General features: G+C 37.0%; 1 protein-coding gene across 4 annotated transcripts in view; it reads right to left on the bottom strand.

Moving 5' to 3' along the window:
* Positions 1–5,761: 5,761 nt before the first annotated feature.
* Cntln (centlein, centrosomal protein) overlaps positions 5,762–23,361 on the bottom strand; it is a gene marked incomplete at its 5' end in the record, with an annotated part of 307,086 nt that continues 289,486 nt past the window's right edge. For all 4 annotated transcript variants that reach the window (XM_013516378.1, XM_013516379.1, XM_013516380.1 and 1 more), the window contains 2 exon segments: positions 5,762–7,062; positions 21,027–21,104. In XM_013516378.1, the coding sequence (XP_013371832.1) occupies positions 6,961–7,062; positions 21,027–21,104 (180 nt within the window).

Below are 23,361 nucleotides of genomic sequence, written 5' to 3'. Positions count from 1 at the left end.
TTTTCTCCTTTTATTTTTAAAATTAAAAAAAATTACAACATCCTTAGAAGTCAATAGAAAGTCAAAAAGAAAAATTTAAAACACATTGAACTTAATGAAAAAGAACACTCAATGAAACAAAATATAATATACAGATATGGTAGTTCTGGGAGGAAAATGTATAGTCTTATCTACCTCAAAAAACTAGGAAAGCACCAAAAAGTGACACAAAGCAAACAGATAAGAATGACAAAGTAGAAATCAATGAAATTGAAAGTAAGAAAATGATAGAAAAATTAATGAAATAATAAGTGGTTCTTCAAAAATAATCAGTAAAATGGACATACTTCTAACAAAACTAAACATCAAGAGAAGACAGGTTACCAAATCATTATAGATCTGGGAGCCATTGAAAAGATAAACAAATAATCCAATGAGTTTTACATTCATAAATAGGTAATTTAGAAGAAATGCACCAATTCTTTGAACATCACAAACTTTCAAAACTCAACGACTATGAAACAGGTAATGTGAATTTTGTAGAGAAAATTGAATCTATTTCATTCAATGTTTAGAATTTCATAGATAATAAATTTCCATTCCCAGATTTTTTCACTGAAGAATGCTACTAACATTTCAAGTAGAATTAATGCCAATTTTACAAATTTTCTCCTAAAAAACACAGAGGAGGAATGGACACATATATCAATAGAACAGACTAGAAAATGCAAAATGGACCCACGCAAATGACCTACTGCATTTGAAAAAAAAATGCAGAAACAGTTTACTGAAGGATAGCACCTTCAAGAAACAGTGTAAAGCAATTGGATATTACTTGGCAAAACACAATGACTTGAATAAAATTAGACTCAAAACTAAGCAATTGGGAATGAAAAGGGGAAAATCACAACAGAACCTGCAGGAATCCACAAGATCATCAACACCTACTTCAAGAAACTTTACCCTAATAGGATAGAAAATACAGAAGAAATGGACATATATTCCTAGATATATATGAACTACCAAGGCTAAACAAAGAAGATATAAAAATTCTAAATAATCCAGGATCAGTGAAATTAAAGAATAAAAAAAAAAATACCAACAAAGAAAAGCCCAGGTACTGATGGATTCAATTCCAAATTCTACAAGAAATTTAGAGATCTAGTGCCACTACTCATCAAACTTTTTAACAAAATTCAAAGGGAAGCAACACTCCCAAATTCATTTCTGGAAGCTACCATTATCCTGATACCAAAACCAGAGCAAGATCTAACAAAAACAAATAAACAAACCACCTACAGGCCAATCTCCTTTGTAAAAATAAGAAAATCCTCAATAAGATACTGGCAAAAACAATGTAGCAAATCATCAAGAAGATTACACACCACGACCAAGGAGGATTCATCCCAGGGATGCGGAGATGGTTCAACATATGTAAATCAATAAATGGTTCAACAGATGCAAATCCACATGTCCATCTCTGTAGATGAAGCAAGCACTTGATACAAGAAACATGCATCTCTATCTGAGAAGTGTGTATTCATCTCAGCTATCCATTTCTTGGACTGGGTCTTTGAATTTGGGGGGAGGTTGATGTTTTTTAATTCTTTATATGTTCTGAATAGAAGTCCTTGATCCGAGGCACAGTCAGCTAAAATTTTTTTCCCAATTTGTGGGTTTTCTTTTTACTCTGCTGGTGATTTCTTTAGATGTGCAGAAACTTTTTAGTAGGATGAGATCCCAGTTGTTGATTCTTTGAAGTACTTCCCGTGCAGTTTGGTTTTTGTTCATGAACTCTCTGCCTACCCCTATGTCTTCAAGGTTTTTACCTACTTTCTCTCCCAACAGATTTAGTGTTTCTGTTTTAATATTGAGATCTGTGATCCATTTTGATTTGAGTTTGGTGCATGGTGATAGAGACCTGAAAGAGTGAATAAAAACTAGGAGCTATGAAAGACCCTGTGAAATGAAAGGAAAATACTCAAAAGTAAAGGGTAACTGGGGTGTGGGAAAACAGCAGGGAAAGAAGGGGAAATTATGTATGTATTTATAGGATAGCTAACATAGTTGAACTACTGTCTTCTATAGCTGTACTGAAAGAAACAGTTAATAATTACTTGATTGATCAATCTTGCATGGCTCTATTTGTTTTCCTGAGAAACCACTTTGAAGATATCAATATGTAATATAACAAGCATTGTTAATTTCCTACCACTTTGTTTATAACTGTATTGTTTTTATTGTTCTTTTGCTATTTTGTAAACAGTTGCCTGTTAATGTGTTTTCCTTCTTTTATTTTTAAAATAAATTAAAAAAACAAATTTACCATATTTTTCCTTTTATGCATCCTGTTTTGGTGTCATGTCTAGTAATTCTTCACAAAGGCTTAGGCCCTGAAGATTTTCTCTCATAACTGTTTACATTTTACTTTCAAATGTACAGCTATTTTGAGATAATTGGTTTAAAAAATTTTAAACACTAAAATTCTATGAGATGCACTGATAACATGTGTAATGTTCACATAAGGCTGAACACATCTATCTGCTCATTTTTATATGAGAACATTCAATCTTTTCTTCTAGTTTTATGAAATAATAGTGTATCGTTGTATTAGTGCTTACCGGAGCTTACTGGGCTGAGGTAAGGCTCCTCAAAAGACTGCACACGCTCTGAACCAGATTTAATACAGCACACAGAAATTCACAGGATTGGCCTACAGTGGCCACCCACGGAGTCACATGTAGAAGAGTGCAAAAGATCTGTCCTAACACTACAAACCCGAAGGATCCAGCTCAAGGCCTGGAGCCCACAGCAACGTCCTGTACAGGTCCACATCAGGAGGCCATAGGACCCATGACAAAAGACTGAGGGGCCGCCCTGGGAGGCGGAAGTGACCGTGCTAGAGGCTGCAGTCTGTGTTGGCAGGCCAAGAGGCCAGCGCTGGAAGCTGAAGAATCTGTGTGGAAAAACAGGAGGATGCCCAAGGAGAAGGCAATGACAGGAGCTCTTCAAAGATAACAGCCAAAGCTCCTCAGAAAAATCAGCTACTATGGAGCTCTTCCAAGGAAAGTCAGCTGAAGTCCTTCCCTCCGGTGTTCCAACCACAATCATCCCTAAAGTGGGGCTTCCATGCCCAGAACACAATTCTGCTGGGTGTTCCCCAGTCAAGTTGACGATCAACTAAACACCACAATCATGGTTTCATGCAGTCATCTACTTACAGTAACAGCACACCAGAACTTCATCCTCCTCCATTAAATTTGCTCTGTGACATTAAGGCCAAAATATTTAACCCAGGAGTGTCCAATTTCTTCAGCACCATTTGTTGAAAAGGCTATTGCCCTCTATGGGATTACCTTTGGATATTTGCCTAAAGTCCCTTGGGCATAACTGCATGGGTATATATTAAGTTTTCTATTCTATTCCATTAAGGTATTCTACTGGTACCATGTCTTCCTGATTACTGCAGCTACATAATACATCTCAAAGTCAGGTAGTGATTTCCTCCGCTTTATTCTTCCTGAAAAAATTTAAAACCATTCTAGTTCCTTGGCCTTTCTGTATAAATTTTAGAAGAATCTTGTCTTTATCATCAAAATATTTTGCTGTGCTGTTGATAGGACTTTTGCTCCGTAGGTATGGAAACAACTGATATTGAGTATCTGAATTCACACTATCACTTGTTTAGATCTTTGATTTCTTTAATCAGTGTTCTGTAGATTTGGTACACCAATACTGTACAAGTTTTGTCAGATTTACATCTAAGTAATCTTTTTTGGAGCAACTGTAAATTGTATGTTAAATCTTGTTTCTATAGATTTATTACTATAACGTATAGAAGTACGACTGAGTTTTTATGTTGATCAGAGACATTGCTGAACTCAATAATTCTAGGTTTGTTTCTTTCTTTGTCTTAGAGATAACATTACTTCTTCCTTTCCAATCATTTGTATACTTTTTATTTCTTTTTATTGCCTCACTGTGCTGGCTACAAGTTTCCCTATTAAGAATATTGGTACAGTTTATTCTTTGGGGTTTTTTGTTTTGTTTTGTTTTTTGTCTTTTTGAGAGAAGATTTTGCATGTAGCTCAGGCTGGCCTTGAACGCCCAGTGATCCTCCTGTATCAGCAACTCAAGTGCTGAGATTGCAGGCGTGTGCCAAAAAGGGGTCCTTGCCTTATTCTTATCTAAGGAATAAGTATTGTCTTCATCATTAAGTACAATGTCAGTTGTAGGTTTTTGATGTTTTTATCAAATTAAGGGACTTCCTGTTTATTCCTAGTTTTGAGGGTTTTTTCTTTTTTAATGAGTAGGTGTGTTGAATTTTGTGAAATGATTTTCATACTTTGAGTTATATGATTATGTGATGTTTCTTCTTTAGCCCATTCATATGGTGACTTACATTGATGGATTTTTAAACACTGAATCACTTTTCTGTATTTTCTGATCAATGTCCCTCATAAACATAGACACAAAAATACTAAATTGAATTTCAGTAAATTCTGTTAATTTTTCTATTGGTGGCATCACAAACTACCACAAATGTCATGACTTAAACAAACAGCGTCCTATAGTTATGAACAATTCAATATGACCCGGACAAGGTCAGGTGTGGATACAGGTTGTTTTCCTAGAGGTTTTAGGGGAGAATGACTTTCCCATCTCCAAGGGCCACTTTGATATCTTAAACTGATGTAAAACATTTACCTCTCATGTTCACTTTGACTTTAGGGTACAGCCAGAATTTGCATAGTGCCAGGTCCAGTGAGAAAGGTGGATAAGGACACAGCATAAAGTTTTTATTTGACAGATAATGCTATAAATGACTTGAATCATCAAGACAGCCACAAAACGATGCTTATGAAAGACAACTTCCAGAACTGCTTCAGAAAGTGCCAAGAATGATGGGATAATTGTGTTCAAAGTGAGAAATATTTTGAGGGAGATTAATGGCAATGTGTTACTGTAATAAAATTTTAAAATTTAAGCATATTTTTTATCATACTACAAGCATCCTTTGATTTACAGTCCCCTTCTTCCATATTTAAAGCTAGTAGTGTAGCATCTTCAGATTTTACGGATCTAACTCTAACTCATTCTATCTCCCTTGTATAGGAATCTTTGTGGGTACATTAGCTCCATGTAGACAGTCCAAGATAACCTTCCAACACAAGATCCTTAACATTTGCAAAATTCCTTGGTGAGAAATTCAAAGGTTCTGGACAGATGAACATCTTGAGGGGCCATTTTCAGCCTATCACATTTCTTTTGCTGTACTATCTTTTTGGGTTTAGGTATCAGGGCAATACTGCACAATCTCATTTTTATTTTTCTGTCAAAATTCTGTTGTGATGTATTACATTTCATATTTTATTTTTTTTACTGTTGCTTCCCTGTGAGTTACTAATACTGTGAGGAGTGTTAGTCTGCAAAAGTCAGTGCAGACTGTATTTCTGAATATAGGTAGAGTGTCTTGTCATCTAATTTAATAACAAAATAGAAAGAAAATACACTTCACTGTGCCTTAAAAGTATGACTCATTGGCTATTTTTCTTCTCTTGTTTTGACATGTGCATATGTAGATATTTTAAAAAAACTGTATTGATGCAGTACTTATACTCTTGAAATGCTATCAAGTTGTAAGTGTGTCATTATGATTCATACTGTGCCAGGCAACAGTGCCAAGTGATGAGAACACATTTGGTCTCCGCTGCGATGACTCAACTACACTACTGTGGTGTGAAAGCAGCCATAAACAATACACTTTGTAAATGAATGAACATTACTGTTTCAATAAACTTTATTGATGTACATTAAAATTTGAATTTCACATAATTCCCACATGCCACTGAATATTATTCTCTTTTTGATTTTTAACCATTTAAAAAGCTTCCTTACCTTGCAGGTCATTTAAAAATGGGTGGTAGGCCAGATTTGGCTGTGGGCTATCATTTGCCAACCAATCTTAATCTCATGGAATCTACATTCTGAAGCGATGAGAAAAACGGATAAGAAAAATTGGCCGGACAAACCAGGTAATTTTATGTCTTGGGAAAGTACATAGTAAGATGGTCAGAGAATTTGTCTGTGAAGAAATGGTTAAAGGTAAGCCTGAATGAGGAGCCATCTATGAGGAAAACTGAACACAGACTATTCTAGAGAGAACAGCAAGAACAAAGGCGGGAGGCAGGAACAAATTTGGTCAATTAGTGTATGACAGGAATATAGTAAAGCGGTGAAGTGATGTGGGACTATTCAGGAGTTAAAATAAGAAAAATAACATCATTGTTAAGAAAGCAACTTATCTGACCACAGCAAGAATTATAAAGCCTAACTGTGCTGAGTTTGTACTGCAGCCCCTTGTTAGTTTATATCACTACACGAAGCATTGTAAATAGGGGGATGTTTTGATATTTGGCAAATCATCCAATAAAAGTCTTTTCTGTATCATCAATAAGAATAGATACAATTAGACCACACAGTTGTTTCATTAGGTGATCATCCACAAGCTATGACGCTTTATTCTATACTTGTTTACAATACAAATGTGTTGTTCACTGGATCCTTCTTAAAACCATTTATAGTAGTTTTATGTAAAAAGTCTAGTTCTTAAAATAAAATTTAAAACAGTAAGTCCTTAGTTTATATCTTCTTTTTATACTGATTGATTTGTGTATGCCAAACTTGTTCTAGTTTCTTCCAAAGCATTGGAAAAAATCATTTTAAAGTTTGCATTGATTTGTGGCAATATCTGTATTCAACAATCAAATGCTACACTATTTCCTTTTAAGTGGCTATGCACTTAATTACTTTCACTTGTTCAGCAATTAATTAGTTTCAGAGACTTCTTATTTTGGTATTGAACCTGACTATTGATAGTTGAAGCAAAAACTGTGTCAAGATTGCAATATATGTTTTCCAATCATAACACATAAAAAGTTTTCACATCTGAAAAAAGCTCTCCATTTTTCCACTGTAATATCATCTAATATCTTTCATAATTGTGAAATATCCCTCAAGTAGTTTCTTGTTTTCATTTATTTTCTCCAGTATTGCTTCTAGTAAAAATGAGGCAAAAGGAAGCTGTAAGAGAAACATACAAAAAATGTTATCAAAACTCTGTATTTTTTCAGTCCAAAAACATCCACTAAATTATAATCACACCATTAGAATTTAGCTATCTGTAACTCTACACCCATAAGGTCACCCTACCAGATTTCTTTTCAACTGATCTTGCTGGTTAGGGTGGATAATTTTGTCTTTTCTAATAAAAATGATAAAAGAGCAGAAGTAAAATGAAAAAAGATAAACGCCTTATTGAACAATTCATGGTTTACTGACCATGTTAATGATGTAATCTGCAATACAAGCAGCTAAGCCATTTATCTTCAATCAGCTGATCAATAGCAGGTTACAGTCATCTCTAGGGCACTCAGGCTCACAGAAGTGGTACTGTATGTTCATCACTCATAAAAGAATGAGCGAGAACTATCAATATGTTGGTCTGTGTGAGAGCTGAACATCTAAAGAGTTGCAGGATAAAACTTCAGGGGAAAAAAATGGCAAAAGTATACTCATTGATTAAGTTGTTAAAGTTTGTTTGGTATATCAAAGTGTAATATGCATGTTTCAGAAACTGCTGAGTTTATGAAATGTGAGTATATTTTAAAATTTTGTAATTGACACAACTTTTCTGGTGGTTTTATTGTTCACTAGCTCGCAGGTAGAACTTAGCCTCACACAATAAAGTTAGGGGTGTTCAGAAAGTCTGAAAAGTTGCTCCAATCACCTCCCACAGCCCTAATAATATCCTTTCATCCGTGTTCCTAGGTATCTTGTGTTACATAAAATAGGAATTGAAAAGTTTAGTAAGTACTTTTTGGATTTTTGCTTTTAACCAGGGAAATATATTTTCATTTTCCTAAATTATTAATGATAAAGCTTGTGATGCCTAGTCCTCTTCCCTAGGGGAAGAGAGTCAGACTCTTTTGTGCAAGTGTGACCACTAGTGGCCTCACTGCTCAGCATCTGACCAAAGGTGGCCTGTGTCCTCAGGATGGGCTATTCAGCTAAGGCAATTAAATCAACCAGGATGGCTCTTTCCTGAATTTGGCTGGTAAGTAGAGAAAATATTGGCCATGGCAGTGAAACTATAGAGAAACTGACCACGTAGGATATAGACGATAGAGACCAGACCAGGTCCACAGAGCTACCTAGGTGCTAAATAATTTTCTAGCTTAAATTCTTCTTAACTTTGTAATAATCAGCCTTCTCCTTAAGCAGTCTGAATCTGCACCTGTTCCCCTCAAACACAAGAGTTTCAGAAATTTGTCTTAATTCAAAACACAGCACTGAAGAAAATATAAGCTATTATACTAGATACCAAAATAGGACATCTCTTCAATTCTAAGAATACATCTGAATAAGATAAACACACAGCCTTAACACAGATTTTCTGGAGCGGGGTACTGCCCCATTAAGTACACATGTATTGGTAATATATTCCAATTTCAGAAGTATTGAAAAGTAGGAAAGTACATATCAGACCTTAGGAAATGTGTTTAATTCTCTTCCAGAAGATATTGATATCAATAGCAAATTACAACTTTGACAAATTTCCCTTCAGGGATATGGAAAGGAGTTATATTTAGTAAAATTTCCAGCTTTACAAATAAGATAAGTTAAATATTCAGAACATTTATATTAGATGGTAAAGAAATTAACAATAAAGATTACAGGACTACTGGATAACCATGCATTCATTAAACTGTTTCTCAGTATTACACCCACTCGTTCCAAAAGGGAAGCCCAGCAGAGGGAAGTGACCTCCCATCCTCTGAACTGGAAGAAACAAAGTATAAGTGTGGCATGCCACTATTAATCTTTCTCAGAATGTCCTTCTTTGCTCTAAACACACACTGCACGGCTCTTGCCACTGTCTGAAGCGGCTGCGGAAGCCCTTTGTCGTGAGAGTTTACCTGCACTGTCACGGCTGCTCTATGTCCTGAACTGATTCAAAACATTTATCTTTCATGGTCGTTTTGACTTGTGGGAAGAGCCCACAGTCACAGGGCGCCAGCCCCCAGGAGCGAGGTGGGTGCGGGCACGGGATGGTATTTGTAAGCACCGCCTGCCTGCTGGACGGCACATCCTTAGCAGCATACTCCTCAGGGCATCCCACAAAGACACTCGCTGGAAAGGAACTCCACAGCTGGCTAGGAAAGCGGCAAGGACAATGGGGTCAGTGTGTCCAGAGGGAGAATAGTTGAGGGGCCATGCATCCTTTATTGCAGTAGATTTTTAAGTTAAACAGCATTTTTTATCAGTCCTTGTATAAAATTTTATGTATTATATCTGCTCTTTAAAAAAGGATCTGATTCAATGAGACTTTGAGATGTTTATAAAAATGGTCAGTGTAGTTCATTATAAAATTGAAAATGCAATATTTAGTATATTTATTTACACATATACACCCAACACACAAATGCATACATATACATTCATTCATTCATTCATTCATTCATTCATTTATTTTATTTTTTATTTTTCCAGAACAGGGAATCAAACTCATGACCTTGCGCTTGCCAGGCAGGTACTGTGCAGCTGAGCTACATCCCCAGCCCCCTACATATACATTTAGATGAATAGAATACACTTGATTATCTTGAAATTAAAATACTGAACTTGTTAAAATAATCAAGAATACTATCAGAAGTAACTTACTTATAATTTAAGTGTGATAGTGAATTTTGAGGTGAATTTGCTGTCATTCATGTTTTGCCATACATCCTAGTGGAACTCCTCTAATTCTGCTGAAAAGTGACATACCTAGAAAGCTGTGTCTGCTGCTTGCAAACTTTGGTAAAGATTGTAATACGCCTTTTCTTTACTTTTGAGACTCACTTAGAGTCTAGAAGTTATAAGACAGCATTGAAAACAACTGAAAATTTTAAGCTACTTTACTTATTCTTTTGCCTCGGGGAATATTTCTATAATATCTAAAACAAATTGCTCCTCTCTCCTATTTATAAATTCCTTGGAGGTGGGGGTGACCCTTAATAAAATACTTCAGGATTCAGTGAAAAGAACTGTCAGCAAGTTCTTTATGGCCATGGTAAATTACACACTATGGAAGAGAAATGCTTGAACATTTAAACATTTGAACGCTAGCTGTAACTTTTTTATAAACCCAACAGTACCTCCATGCCTGCGACTTTCTGCCTGGCTCCTGAGGGACACTGGGATTCTGTCTTGACAACTTACCTAGGGAGGGCTAACTCTTCGTCTCTGGATCTTCAGCAGCTGACAGTGCTGACTTACTCTCCCTTAGTCCCTACTCCCAGTAGGTCACTGTGACCCAAATGATGACTAGTGTTCTCATACAACAGAGACTAACACTGCGAACTCACCTTCAAGAGAATGCATTCGTTTGAGTACGGACTCCTGCCACCTTTTGTGGACAACTGACCTCAAACTCTGATGTCTGACACATTCCTAATTTATTCTACCTCCCCGCAGGCTTTTTTAAAAATAGGCTCTAGTTATGTGAACGGCAAAGCCAACACATAATACTGGGGTTTGGTCTACCCTAATATACTAACTTTATTCTCAAAAGCCATGAAATGTGTAGGTCAGGGATGTGCCCATCACCCATACGCTTCTTAAGACCAAGTGGTATTATACACCAAAAGGAAGTTCTTGAGAGCTGCTACAGTCTCCAATGATAAGCAGGAGCCCTTCCTCGTGTAGACATTAAAGAAACTACTTTGGGGCTTAAAAGGACAGGTGTGAATACCAATATTTACCATTAAATATGAATACTGAATTCAGGAAAAAAAAACAGCTTAATTGAAATAAAAACATTTAGCAGGTACACCTTTGTTATTGACTGAACAGAATGTCTGCATCTTCCTCAAAATTTATGTGAAACCCTAAATCATAATGTGATGGGGAGAATGTAGGGAGGTACTATAATTAGATTATAGAGGTGGACCCCTCATGAATGGGATTAACGCACTTAATTGACAGATATGAGAACTTATTCACTCTCTCCGCCATGGGAGAATACAATAAGAAGACCAAAGTTTACAAATCAAGAACAGAACCCTCACAGATAGTGGATCCTGGAATCCCCAGTTTCCAGAACTGGGAGAAATAAACGTTTGTTATTTAAACTGCCTCGTCTATGATATTCTATTACAGCTGCCTGAAATGATTAAAATAAGCCTTAAATGGAAAGATAGGAAGAATAAAGGGTCTGAGAAGGATACAAAGAAGACCTGAACTAGTCTCTTATTTATTATTGATTTAAATATACCCCCTCCCCTATCTGGGTGAATGGATTATACACGCTCATGGAAAGGATTCAACAAATAGTTCTTATGCACCTAATTATATGCCAGGCAATGGGAAAAGCACCTTCTGGGGTGACTTATAGCAAGTCTAGAAAAAGATGTGCTTTTCAAATGAATAACAAAACTTCATTATTAGACACAGGAAGTCACTAGAATACTAAGTTTGGATTCTTTCCTATATAGTTTCCCTTGGCTTGAATGATAATGATCATACACTACAAAAACACTTTCCCTGAGGACAATGTATTTTTACATGTATTATTTTATTTGTCATTCAAAGTCTGTGACTCTGTTTCATAGTTGAAGATACTGAGTTGCTATGATTTGTGTGCCTCATGCATCACAGGGTCTTTCTGGAGGTGGCTGAAACTATAGTGTCTGATTGATTTGTATTGCAATGTTGGAATTAAGGCTGCTAGGATTAAGGGTGGGTGATCAGCCCACTGATTGGATAAGCAATGTCCTAATCCTGGTGGACTGAATACAATATAAAAGGGGCAGAAAAAGGCTTGTCTCTGTTTTGTTGCTTTTGCTGTCTTCTGCTGCCATGAACTGCTGCCCTCTGCCATGTGCCACCCTGCTTTGGAGCCAGCCAAGTATGGACTGAAACTTCTACAAATGGTGAGCTAAATAAACCTTTCCCCCTTTAACTTTGGGTGTCAGGTATTTTGTCTCAGCAATGAGAAAAGTAACCAAGACATGAGTTAAAGAGGCAGTAGTTACTTTCTTTGAGCTATTTCACACGATAGGATGAGAAAGGTCATAAACCCATCTTTTGACTATAAACCACAGCAAGCATACTGCACGGAGACAATTTGGTCAACATAAGGAGAAACTGAGTGAGAGTCTAAGGCATGTGAAGCTGAAAAGGGACTTGTTTACCAGTTACTGAAGTTCCTATTATTCCACAAGGCGAAGCTCACCCTCAGGAGGAGTGGTTGCTTAGATAATTTACAATACAAAGATTCTAAGTACGGTGCTTTGATTCTGTTACTTTGTAGTGTTTCCTTTCATAAATCTTAATCTGTTGTCTGCAGGCTACGGCAAAGTCTGATTATAAATCTACATGAAAAATGTTCTTATTACTTGCGTTATGAGAAAATAGAATGGGGTGGACAAAGGCTGGGGTTCAGGGTACAAGAGTGGGGTGGTTTTGTTCTATACTGGTCCTCTGGGTAACCCATAATGTCATGGCACAATTTGGTGACTTTTTGTTTTCCCTCAGTACATTATAAAAGATAAAAGATTACTGATTGTGTCCTTGAGAAATTTAGCTACCAGAGACAAAATTTGACTGTACTGCGTGTGGCCACTCAGATTTGGCCCTCACGCTAACAAGTGCCTCGCAATGTTTTGGAAACAACACGGTAAGATTACTCTCTATACATAAAACCAGTAAAATCATACTAGAAAGGGATTCTACCTGTGGCTCCTATATATGGCCTTGAAATCCTACCTCAAATTGAAATTTTTAAGCATTATAGACAGAATAGCTTTTATCACATTAACCATGTTTAAATTTATTATTTATTGGCATTAAGTACGTTCACGATGTTGTGTGACCACCACCCACATCCATCTCCAGGACTTTTCAACTTCCCAAGCTAAAACTCTGCATCTGTATTAAACAACAGCTCCCCACTTCCCTCCTCCCATCAGCCCTTGGCCACCACCTCTGTTCTGCCTCTATGAATCAGACTACTTTACACACTACACAGAAGTGCAATCATACAGTATTTTTCCATTTGTGTCAGGTTTCTTTCACTTAGGACAATGTCTTCATTATGTGAAATCTTCACGGTTCATTCAGGTAGCAGCTTGTATGGAGGCAGTACTTCATTCCTTGTTAAGGCATAAGGAAATGTACGTAAAGACTGGGTTTAAAATATTCCCGCAAAGGTTCCTGCAGTCAGAGGTGGGGCTTCTGGAGGATGACTGGATCACGAGGGCTCTATCAGTGGGTTACTACTCATGGATTTGTACTTTGGTGGCATTACTGCAAAGTGACAGAATCTTAGGAGTTAGAGCCTCATTAAAACATGACCACGGGGACTGTCTCTGGGCTTCAACCTCTTCCTTTTGGGCTCTCTGGCTTATTTCCTGACTGCCACAGGTGAGCACCTTTCCTCCGCCATGCTCTTCCAACACAATGTTTGGGCCTCAGCACAGGCTTAAAACAGGAAAATCAGCTGACGGTGGGCAGAAATCTCGGAAACTGTGAGCCAAAGTAAGCTTTCCTCCTTTAAGCTGTTTTTCTAAGGTATTTTCTCAGTGACAAAAATCTTACTAATAATATGTACATTTTATATAAAAATGTTTGTTCATTCATCCACCCATGGGTATTTGGATCATTTCTACTTTTGGCTATTGTGAATAATGTTGTTATGAATATTGTACAAATATCTCTTTCAGTCCCTGTCTTTATTTCTTTGGAGATATACCCAGAAATAAATTTTCTGGATAATACTGTAACTCCATGCTTAATTTTCTGATGAACCGGTATAGTATTGTGTACAGCAGCTTCTACTAGTTTACATTCCAACCAGCAATATACCAGGGTTACAATTTCTCCACATCCTCACACACACTTATGATTTTTGCTACTGCAAGCTTTAAGCTCTTTGAGGGCCTGAATTTGTCTCCCATGCTGATCAGCCCTTTCATATAAAACAGGCACTCAACACATGTTTGTTGAATGAATCATACTGCTAATCACAAGTAGTATAGCAATTGAACTAGCTGTTAATACAGAACTTTTATGAAGAAATCATTTTATATGTGATTAAGACTTAATTTTAGAATAATAGTTAAAACTTTTCTGTTCATTTATAGCACAAAGATATATATTAAGAGATAAACATACACAAAGAGAGCTATTAAAATGACTTAAAAAACAAGAATTATAACAAAAAACTGAAAATACAGGTTAGAATGAGTATTTATTTATTTAAATGCTCATTTTAACTGTAATCACTAATGCCCCTTTTCTGATACATGAAAGTAGGTTTTAAATAAAAAAATATATATTCCAGCAAATCTCTGAGTGGAGAATTTTAATTCTTGCTACTCTGGCCAGCTTCAAGGACTGAGTGTGTGTGCGAGAGGTGACATGTGCGCCTGTGTGAGAGGGGTAACGGTGTCAGTATGCAACCAAGACAGCACATTAGTTATAAGTACAACAGCAAGCAATCACGCAATAAATGTCTTCACCACTGCAAGGGAGAAACTTTCAGATCACCTTCAGGCCAGTTGTGTGCTCTATTTACAAAAGCCAGGGAGATTTATAAACCCTTCCCACTGCCATACTACAGTGCATTCTACCGAAGGTAAGCATATTTTATAGAGAGGACACTGGGGAAAGTAACCATTTTAAATTTCAGCATTTGCAAAATCTGAAGCAACGAACAGGAACAGAAATATTGAAAGCTAAAGAAAAACTACTGATCAAAGTCTCCTTTAAATTCTCAACAAATGAAAGGAAAAAGATACACTTTTTAATATGGTTTCAATACAAACAAATGATTGATATGCAGTGGACTAACATGGATTAGATGAAACCCAGAGAAGAACTAGCAAACAAAAAAGGGTAAGGCAACAAGAAAACAAAACCAAGACATTTTTCTAACCATTCACAACTAAAGATTTTTATTTTTATTTTTATTTTATTTTATTTTTTTGGTTTTTCTCCAGTACCGGGAACCGAACTCACGACCTTGCGCTTGCCAGGCAGGCGCTTTTGCCGCTGAGCTAAATCCCCAGCCCCACAACTAAAGATTTTTAATAGGTCCCAGTAAAGAACCACGTGTACTATGGGTTATAACTGTAAATTATTTGTTTTATATGTGTATACATTATGCACACATCAAAATACACAGTGAAAGTTTAAAGAAAAAATTTACTACAGTAAGAGACATATGGCCACTAATCCCCCTCCAATGTTCCCTGCCACTTTCTGAAGCAGTTCTGGAGGTCTTCAGAGTCTCCTGCGAGGCACTGTGTGGGGAAAGCTGCCATGTGCCTTCCAGAATAAAGGCAAGACTGTAAAAGCCTTATGCGGTGTCCTCATCCCCCTACTTAAGGGACCCAGCACTGTGTGCCGTATGGCTCCTCCCCAGCCCAAATGACTGTGAGAAGTAGACGTGCTGAACCGACTCAGGACATGGAACAGGCAATGACGACGCAACTAAACATTCACAAAAGCAAACTTCCAGAACTGCTTCCGACAGTTACAAAAAGGATGGGTCAAGTGTGTGTGGAACAAGGGATATATTGTGGGGGGCATTAATGGCAATAGGTCTTTTATTGTACTAAAATTTTTAAAATTTATATATTTAGTGAATGTTTCAATCACATCTTGTACATATATGTATATATCCACAATTCTATTCATGTTAACTGTTTAATAAATTTTAGTTTATGTTTTAACTATTTGTATATATATGATATATATATAAAACATATATAAGAAATTATGTTATATATATCTTAGCTACTTTTTTCTCATCGCTGAGACAAAATACCCAACACCCAAAGTTAAAGCAGGAAAGTTTTATTTAGTTCACAGTTTGCAGAGGTTTCAGTCTATAACAGGCTGGCTCAAAGGCAGGGTGGCACATGGCAGAGGGGCAACAGTTCATGGTGGTGGAAGACAGCAAATGCAACAAGAGGGACAAGCTTCTTTCTGTCCCTTATATTATATGCAAGCTACCCACCCCAAGGGGGGTGTAGCACTCATACCCTTAATCCCAGCATTGGGCCATGAATCACTCACAAACTCTAGAATCAGCCACCTCTGAAAACCCTCCCCTCACGACTGCATGAGGCTTTAGGGGGACATCTAGACACAAACTATAACAATATATGTGTAATATATATATACACACACACACACATACACACACACACACATATATATATATATTTAAGTTTAGTTTACAAATATATTCTTTCTTTAATATGTCACATATTGGGGAATTATTATTAGCTATACTAGAGATTGAACCCAGGGCCTTCTGCATGCTAGGCAGGTATACTACTTAGCTACATCTCCAGCTCTTTTCATTTTTACATTGAGACAAGGAATCAGTAAGTTGCCGGGTATGGCCTCCAACTTATGATCCTCCCTGCCTGAGCCTCCTGAGTAGCTGTGATTATAGGCATCCACCACTGCACAAGTCAAGGAACTGTTTTAAATAGAGATGTAACACACAACAAAACTGACCACTTTAAAGTGCATAATTAATTGGTTTCAATGGAGTCAGAAGACTGGGTGACAATCACCACTATCTAATTCCAGGAAATTACACCACTCCTTTCCCCTCAAAAACTCTGGCACCCTTTAGAAGGCACTCCTAATCTATACCCATTCCCTGGCAACCATTAATCTACCTTTTGTCTTTACGAAGTTCCCTCATCTAGATATTTCACATGAATGGGATCATACTATATACTACATAGCATTTTATAAATGGCTTCTTTCACCTCAGGTTAACAAGTTTTTTCCACGGTATGGTATATACCAACATTTCCATTTGTAGTTGAATAGTATTCTGCTGTATGTATGCAACACTGCATTGGACTGTCCATTCATCAGCTGATAAACCTGTAGGCTGTTTTCACTTTGGCGCTATCATAAATAATGCTCTTTTGTAATGGATATACTTTTTCATTTCTTGTGGGTGTGCACTTAGAAGTAAAACTGCTGGATCTTGCAGCAACTCCAACTTCATGAGGAGTGCCACACTGTTTTCCAGAAGCCTATACCAACTGACATTCCCACCAGCAGTGTATGATGGTTCTAATAAATCTACATCTTTGTCAACACTTATTACTATGTTTTTGGTTGAAGCAACATAGTGAGTGTGAAGTACTATCTTATTTTGCTTTTTGAGTCACATTTCCCTAATGGCTAATAATGTTAGACACCTTTCATTTATTTATTGGCTGTCTGTATATGTTCCTGGAGAAACGTTTACTCAAGTCCTTTGCCCATTTTCAAACTGAGTGTTTGTCTTTTGTTGTTGAAATGTAAGAGTTTACACTGTCTTTTTAATTTACTTTATTTTTTGAGATACAGTCTTGCTCTGTTGCCCATGCTGGTCTGGAGTTCCTGGACTTAAGGAATCCTCCGGCTCCAGCCTGCTGTGGAGCTGAGATTATGGCGTATGCCACCGTGCTAATCTTCGAAATGCATTCTTAAAGGATTATATTTCACTTAGAGGAGCCACAGAGAAGGTTGGAAGGTACCAAGGGAGAACCAAATCCTTGAATATTGCCAACCTACTAAAGATACTGTGGCTTCAATCACTATTTAACATCTCCTCCCTACCAAACCTGCTTTTATCTCCTTTGATCTCTAAAATTCCTAAAAATATTTTCACCTTTCTCATCATGGACAGTATTAAACTTACCCACCTTTGGTTTCTTTCTGACTCCCTCATCCAATCTCATTACTGCTATGTTTTCAGTCACTCTGATACGGGTCACATTTATCTCCAGCCTTTCTACTTCTATGACCAAGGCACATCCAGACTCTTACTGGACCCCACTTAGATTACTTTCTTGATTCTAGTTTCTTCTCTCTCCAAACCACCCTATATGCTGCTATCCTATGTCTTCCTAAAGCACTGATTACATCTCTTGCATGCTCAAAAGTTTGTCCTGACTGGTCCCACGCTATTTCTCTTTGCTTTGTTTTTTTTCCCCAGTTCCTAAACCACAAATAAACTATTTTGGGTCTCCCCCACCCAAATTCATAATTACTACAATCACAAATTTGTTTGTATGTTATAAATTTTTAAATTTAAAAATATGTTAATGTGAAAAGAGGAATTAAGTAAAAATAGTGAAAGCAAATAAAGGTAACTATTCCATAGCAAAATGAAAGCAGATCTTACGATTTATTTTTCCAGTGTGATTCTTAGTATTAGAAATTCTCTGGAGAAAAGGGTAAGTTGCAAAAAAAAAAACAAAACAAAAAAACCCAAAAAAGCCACAAATGCATAAAATCACCAGCTGCATTGGGACTATCTGAAAGAATGACAGTATATATTTGTATCTAATATCAGACAGACGCGAGTTACAATGGTCGGCCTTCAAGTTCCCATGTACTTCTGGGCAACAGCAGCAGCACGTATGGTGCGGTTTCCCACCGTCACATGCAGGACTGCGCTCTGTTTCGTTGTAAATATTTCTTCCAACATAAAATAGCATCAAATGAATGCAAAAAAAAATTTAATAGAAAACTAAAAATAAACCAAAGAGAAAATCACAGGGCCAGCCTCACCCCCCTAATTTTATGATTCTATCAAACAGCAACCAATACAGAGGAAGAATATGAAAAGGAAATTTTCCTACAATTTTATCTATGAAGTATTTTAATATTCAAACATGAATGTTGAATTAGTTCGTATTTTAAAAGGAAGTGACCGGTTATCTACAACTTACAGATCATGTAAACTCATGAGAATATGTAAGCCATAAAGTAAACTAAACGCATAAGCAGACATATTTATACTTTGCCCACACAATCCCGCGAGTAAAACACAGACAGTAAAAGGACTGACGGGCAAAGAAAGTGTTCTCTAAACTCCAGGACAAATATAACTGCTGAGATTGAGACAGAAGAAAAGGCTAACAAAAACAAGAGATGTGTTCTATTCTACAGATTTTTCTCCTGGGCACAATTATAAAGTGACATTCAAGTGCAACCAATGAAGTCTCTATTTTTTTCCTCACAAATCCAAAGACATCAGCAAAACCACCGATGTCAGTAATAAAAATAAAAAGTCTTTGACTTTTTAAATGTTATCATACTGTCACAGTGGAATAAAATTAGCTTGAAAAATGATCTAAAGGCACATGATGCAGTTCATTATGTATAACAGCAACAGCAGCGGTTTCCCTGTGTTCATAAAGGCTGCTCCATTAAATTTACCTCCAGTCAATAATTAGGAGTCCACAAATAAACCTGGGCAATTAAATCAATACTACCAGGCAATTATATTCCAGAGTCCAGGCTCAGTGGCACAAAAAGGCACTATATCAAGCTTCGGTAGTAAGAAGTCTGATGCCACTTTCAACAGAATTTTTTACTACTAACTGGACAGAATTAGCACATATCTAGATAAGGTAGGATGCGTGCAAGTACCTCTATACATGTTAGCCAAAGAAAGTAGATCTTGCATTAGTATAACTAGTAAAATTTAGTAAACATTTATATTGATTTATTATTCTTTATGGTCATAAATGATAAACTTTCTAATTAAAATATATACAAGGTCATATTTACAAGGTGAACACTTTTAAGAAATCATTACAAGGTTTATTTTTATCATCTTCAAACTGGAGAAAAAAATCTTCACAGAAATGAGTACTGCACCCCTCCGCGTGCCAAGCACTGCACTAGCTCAGGGCACACAGCGCGCCTGACAGGAGGCTCCAACAGCAGGGCGCTGCTGCACGGGGCTTCGCCTGACACCTGTGCATCTACACTTACACCACTTTACGCAAAAGACTGCGTTACCTTACATTATCACTGCAGTGATTCCACATGTTTCCACAATAGATAAAACTGATGTTAATATAGATAACTTATATACTGTCATTAAGTTTTCACTTCACCAAAAGTACAGAAACTGTTTACTAATGTAAGTGTAAAATAATTAGACTTAATGTCAGCTTCTGTTGTTAATCTTTCCAGAGAAGCATTTATAATGTCCTTCAAAAATCATAGGACAATTTCTTTGCTATTTTGACAAACGGTTTCAATTTTATTTATTCCAGATCAATTTTGAAATAAACTGTTAGAATGAGCAAAAAACTAATGAAAAAGTTTTAGAATACATTACATGCTGTCAGTGATGTCCAAACAAAAGCTGGCTATGACTAGAAAAGCAGGGCTCTCACCTGCCAATAAACTGCCCTTGATCACTTACAAGAGGGGCGCATCCCAGCAGACTATCTGTGTATTAAAAAAATACTTGAAAGGGAAGAAAAAGTATCACACAGGTCACAGCAGCAGTCTCAATAGACCCCTCAGGGATTTCAACTCGTCTTGGCCTTGTCATTCTCTATGCAGCTTTCTACTCAGCCCAGAAAACGTCGATAGGAAAATGTTTGAGGGGCCTCTGGTGGAAATTTTTTCATTCTTTCTGCATTGACAGGATGCCAAATCAATATTTACTTCCCACTAACAAGCTGCTCGAGGTCTCAGTAGAAAATATTGTAGAGAGTGCGGGAAGACACAGTAATAAACAGCTGTCTGGCTGTGAGGAAAACATGAATTGACTGGAAACAGGTCCATAGTAAAAGGTCACTGAAACCCATGAACTCCTCAGGTGTCCATATCAACTACTAACTTTAAAGACACATAATAAAGAATCTCATTTCCTAAGAGGTCTGAGAGAATGGATCCTTTTCAGTCTAGCAAGCATGGAGGTTGCCTCAATAATTTAATTAATGTATTTGCTAAGACCCATGTTGGCTCTTTCCCAAGGCATCTGTTTCATTTGTTAAGTCCAAAAGTACAAATAGAGGGTTAACTTTCCTGCCTACCTTTCGGGATAATTCTTTACCTTAAAAAAAGTAAGTAATGGGTAAGTGTTTAGAAAAAGTTAGACATCTAGTAAAAATGTAAGACATATTTTTATTTGGAAGTTTTACTGTAAGAGGCAAAAAAGAGAGAAAGATTACCTGTCCTTCAAGAAGTTTCTGAATGTACAACAGCCATTCTTGGTCATTTTCAGCATCTATCTTTGTCTTTTTCATTTCCTAAAGAGATGAAAATACTGGTGTTGATATACTTATATAACATGGTCACACAATTGATTACTGAATAAATCACGCGGGACACCAGTAGAATAACTTTTAGCAAAGAGCTGGCTGCACTATCAATGTAGGAAAATTTAAATCCATGCTTCTTAATATTTAATGTATAGATATGTGCTTGCATGCAGAAGATAAAGTCGTATTTCTATATTTCACAACAATTGAGGAGTACAGTATTTTATTTCTGCTTTCACAGTGGTGCTCAAGATACAGACTGAGACGCCAGGCATCTTACATATGCTATCAGGATTTGAAACAAATTTATTACAATTTGATGCAGTTTAAAGAGCATAAATGAAGCGGTCTTGGCTTTGCCTGGGCAAGGCATTCAGCTCCTCGTAACACCACAAAATGCAAGGATCGGTTTAAATCAGCCCTGGTCTGTAATTAAAGCTAGCAAATATAGTAAGGTGCCCCGGTCCTTCTGAGAACAGCGCATTTGTTCTCAAGTCCTCTTCCTTCAGGAAGACCTTCACGTAAGGTTACACGGCACGCAATATTACGGTGCTGTGCACTTTGACTTCAGACTGCATCTGCCAAGAGGGGCTATTTTTTCACAGAAATGTATCCTGCAGTCTTTGAGACTGTAATGAGAGATACATACCTGAAGGAAAAAAAATTAATTTGCCCATTAAAAGGGGATGCCTTTTGATAACTTGTCGGCTTAGAAAGGGCATCTTTTTCGAAACCTAACAAAATCAATGGCTCTGTGCTCCAGTACACACACACGCATTTGTGTGTTAAGTGCATGTGCACACATACACATAGATGCACGTGCACACCCATATGAGCAATTTCGCCACATCTGCTTATGTGCAAACTCCAGGGAACACTGGCGGTCTCAATCTTAACCTTTTGGTAAGTTTTTCACTATTAATTAACAAATTTTAATTACTATCTGTAATGAAACAGTTAATATCTTTGCTAGAGGTAATATTACCTCTCATGTGTCTTATATTTGATAGCACACTTGATAATGCTCTTGTACTTCACAGTTCAGGATTTGGTAAAAAGTCAAATGGTGGCCTAACTGCTGAAAACAGAAAACTGATAGTTTACCATTCTATTCAACCATGGGATGAAAAGGAGCGCAGCAGAATTTCTCTGACCTCTTTTCAAAGGACTCTTGGCAATTTAAAAGCCTTTGCAAACTGCAGATTTGATCTACTCCAGAAGATCTTTTAGAAAAGCTGATGGCAGCCTGGTGGTTGGTCTCACATAAATAAGTATTTACGGTTTTCATTTTATTTATTAGTTGAGCACATATTTATTTGGATGTTCTTAGTGTTACAATCTCTTCAATATTTTCAAATACTTTGAACTTTTAAAGTTGGGCATGGTGGTGTATGCCTATATTCCCAGCACTTGGGAGGCCGAGGCAAGAGGATTACCACAAGTTCAAGGACAACCTAGGCTGCACAGTGAATTCAAGGCCAGTGTAGGCTACATAATGAGACCCTGTCTCAAAAAAAAAAACCAAAATAAAGCAACAACAACAAATCTAACCGTCATGTTCCAGTTCAGAGGCACAGCAGAACAGGCTCGAGCACCCTCCGCAGGTTTCCCAGGAGATGACGCACAGATGGAGTTAGGCTGTTTTAGGGGCGGGAACTAAATCAAAAGGCAGTGCTCCGCAGAAAGTGCAGTGAGGCTACTCAAGACCTCCACCCACGTGCATAGACCTCACTCAGATAGCAGCACTTTGCCCAATTTACAACAATAAATACACTTTTCAACAATATATTTTCAAAATACATACTGACCAAAAATTTTAGGTTTAGGCAGTTAAGCCAATAGATTTGCTGCTAAAAACCAAAAAAACAGGTTGAGGATACAGCTCCGAGGTACAGTGCCAACCTACTACGGGTGAGGGTCCGGGTTCTATCCCCAGTACCACCAAAAAGACACACAAGAAACCAAATGAAACGTTATATAAAATCTCACATATGAGGTAGTTTAGCTAAAGCCATTCAAACTGACTTAATTTAAAATACTAGTTTAGAAGATTTATAATGTAATTAATTAAATTAAAGAACATGGAGGAAACAGGAAAAGGGTAACTGGCCAGGATGATAAGCAATTCAGAATACTGCATGTCCTGGGCTGTTTCTACATTACACAGCAAAATTTCTCTCCGGGTGTTTGAGTTGGTTAACGTTTGATGTGTACCACCGCCACATTAATCTTACCTTCGTGAATG

Source organism: Chinchilla lanigera, unplaced genomic scaffold, assembly GCF_000276665.1.
Source record: "Chinchilla lanigera isolate Chin_1 unplaced genomic scaffold, ChiLan1.0 scaffold00033, whole genome shotgun sequence".
NCBI lineage: Eukaryota > Metazoa > Chordata > Mammalia > Rodentia > Chinchillidae > Chinchilla > Chinchilla lanigera.
This window is presented reverse-complemented; position numbering and strand designations above follow the sequence as displayed.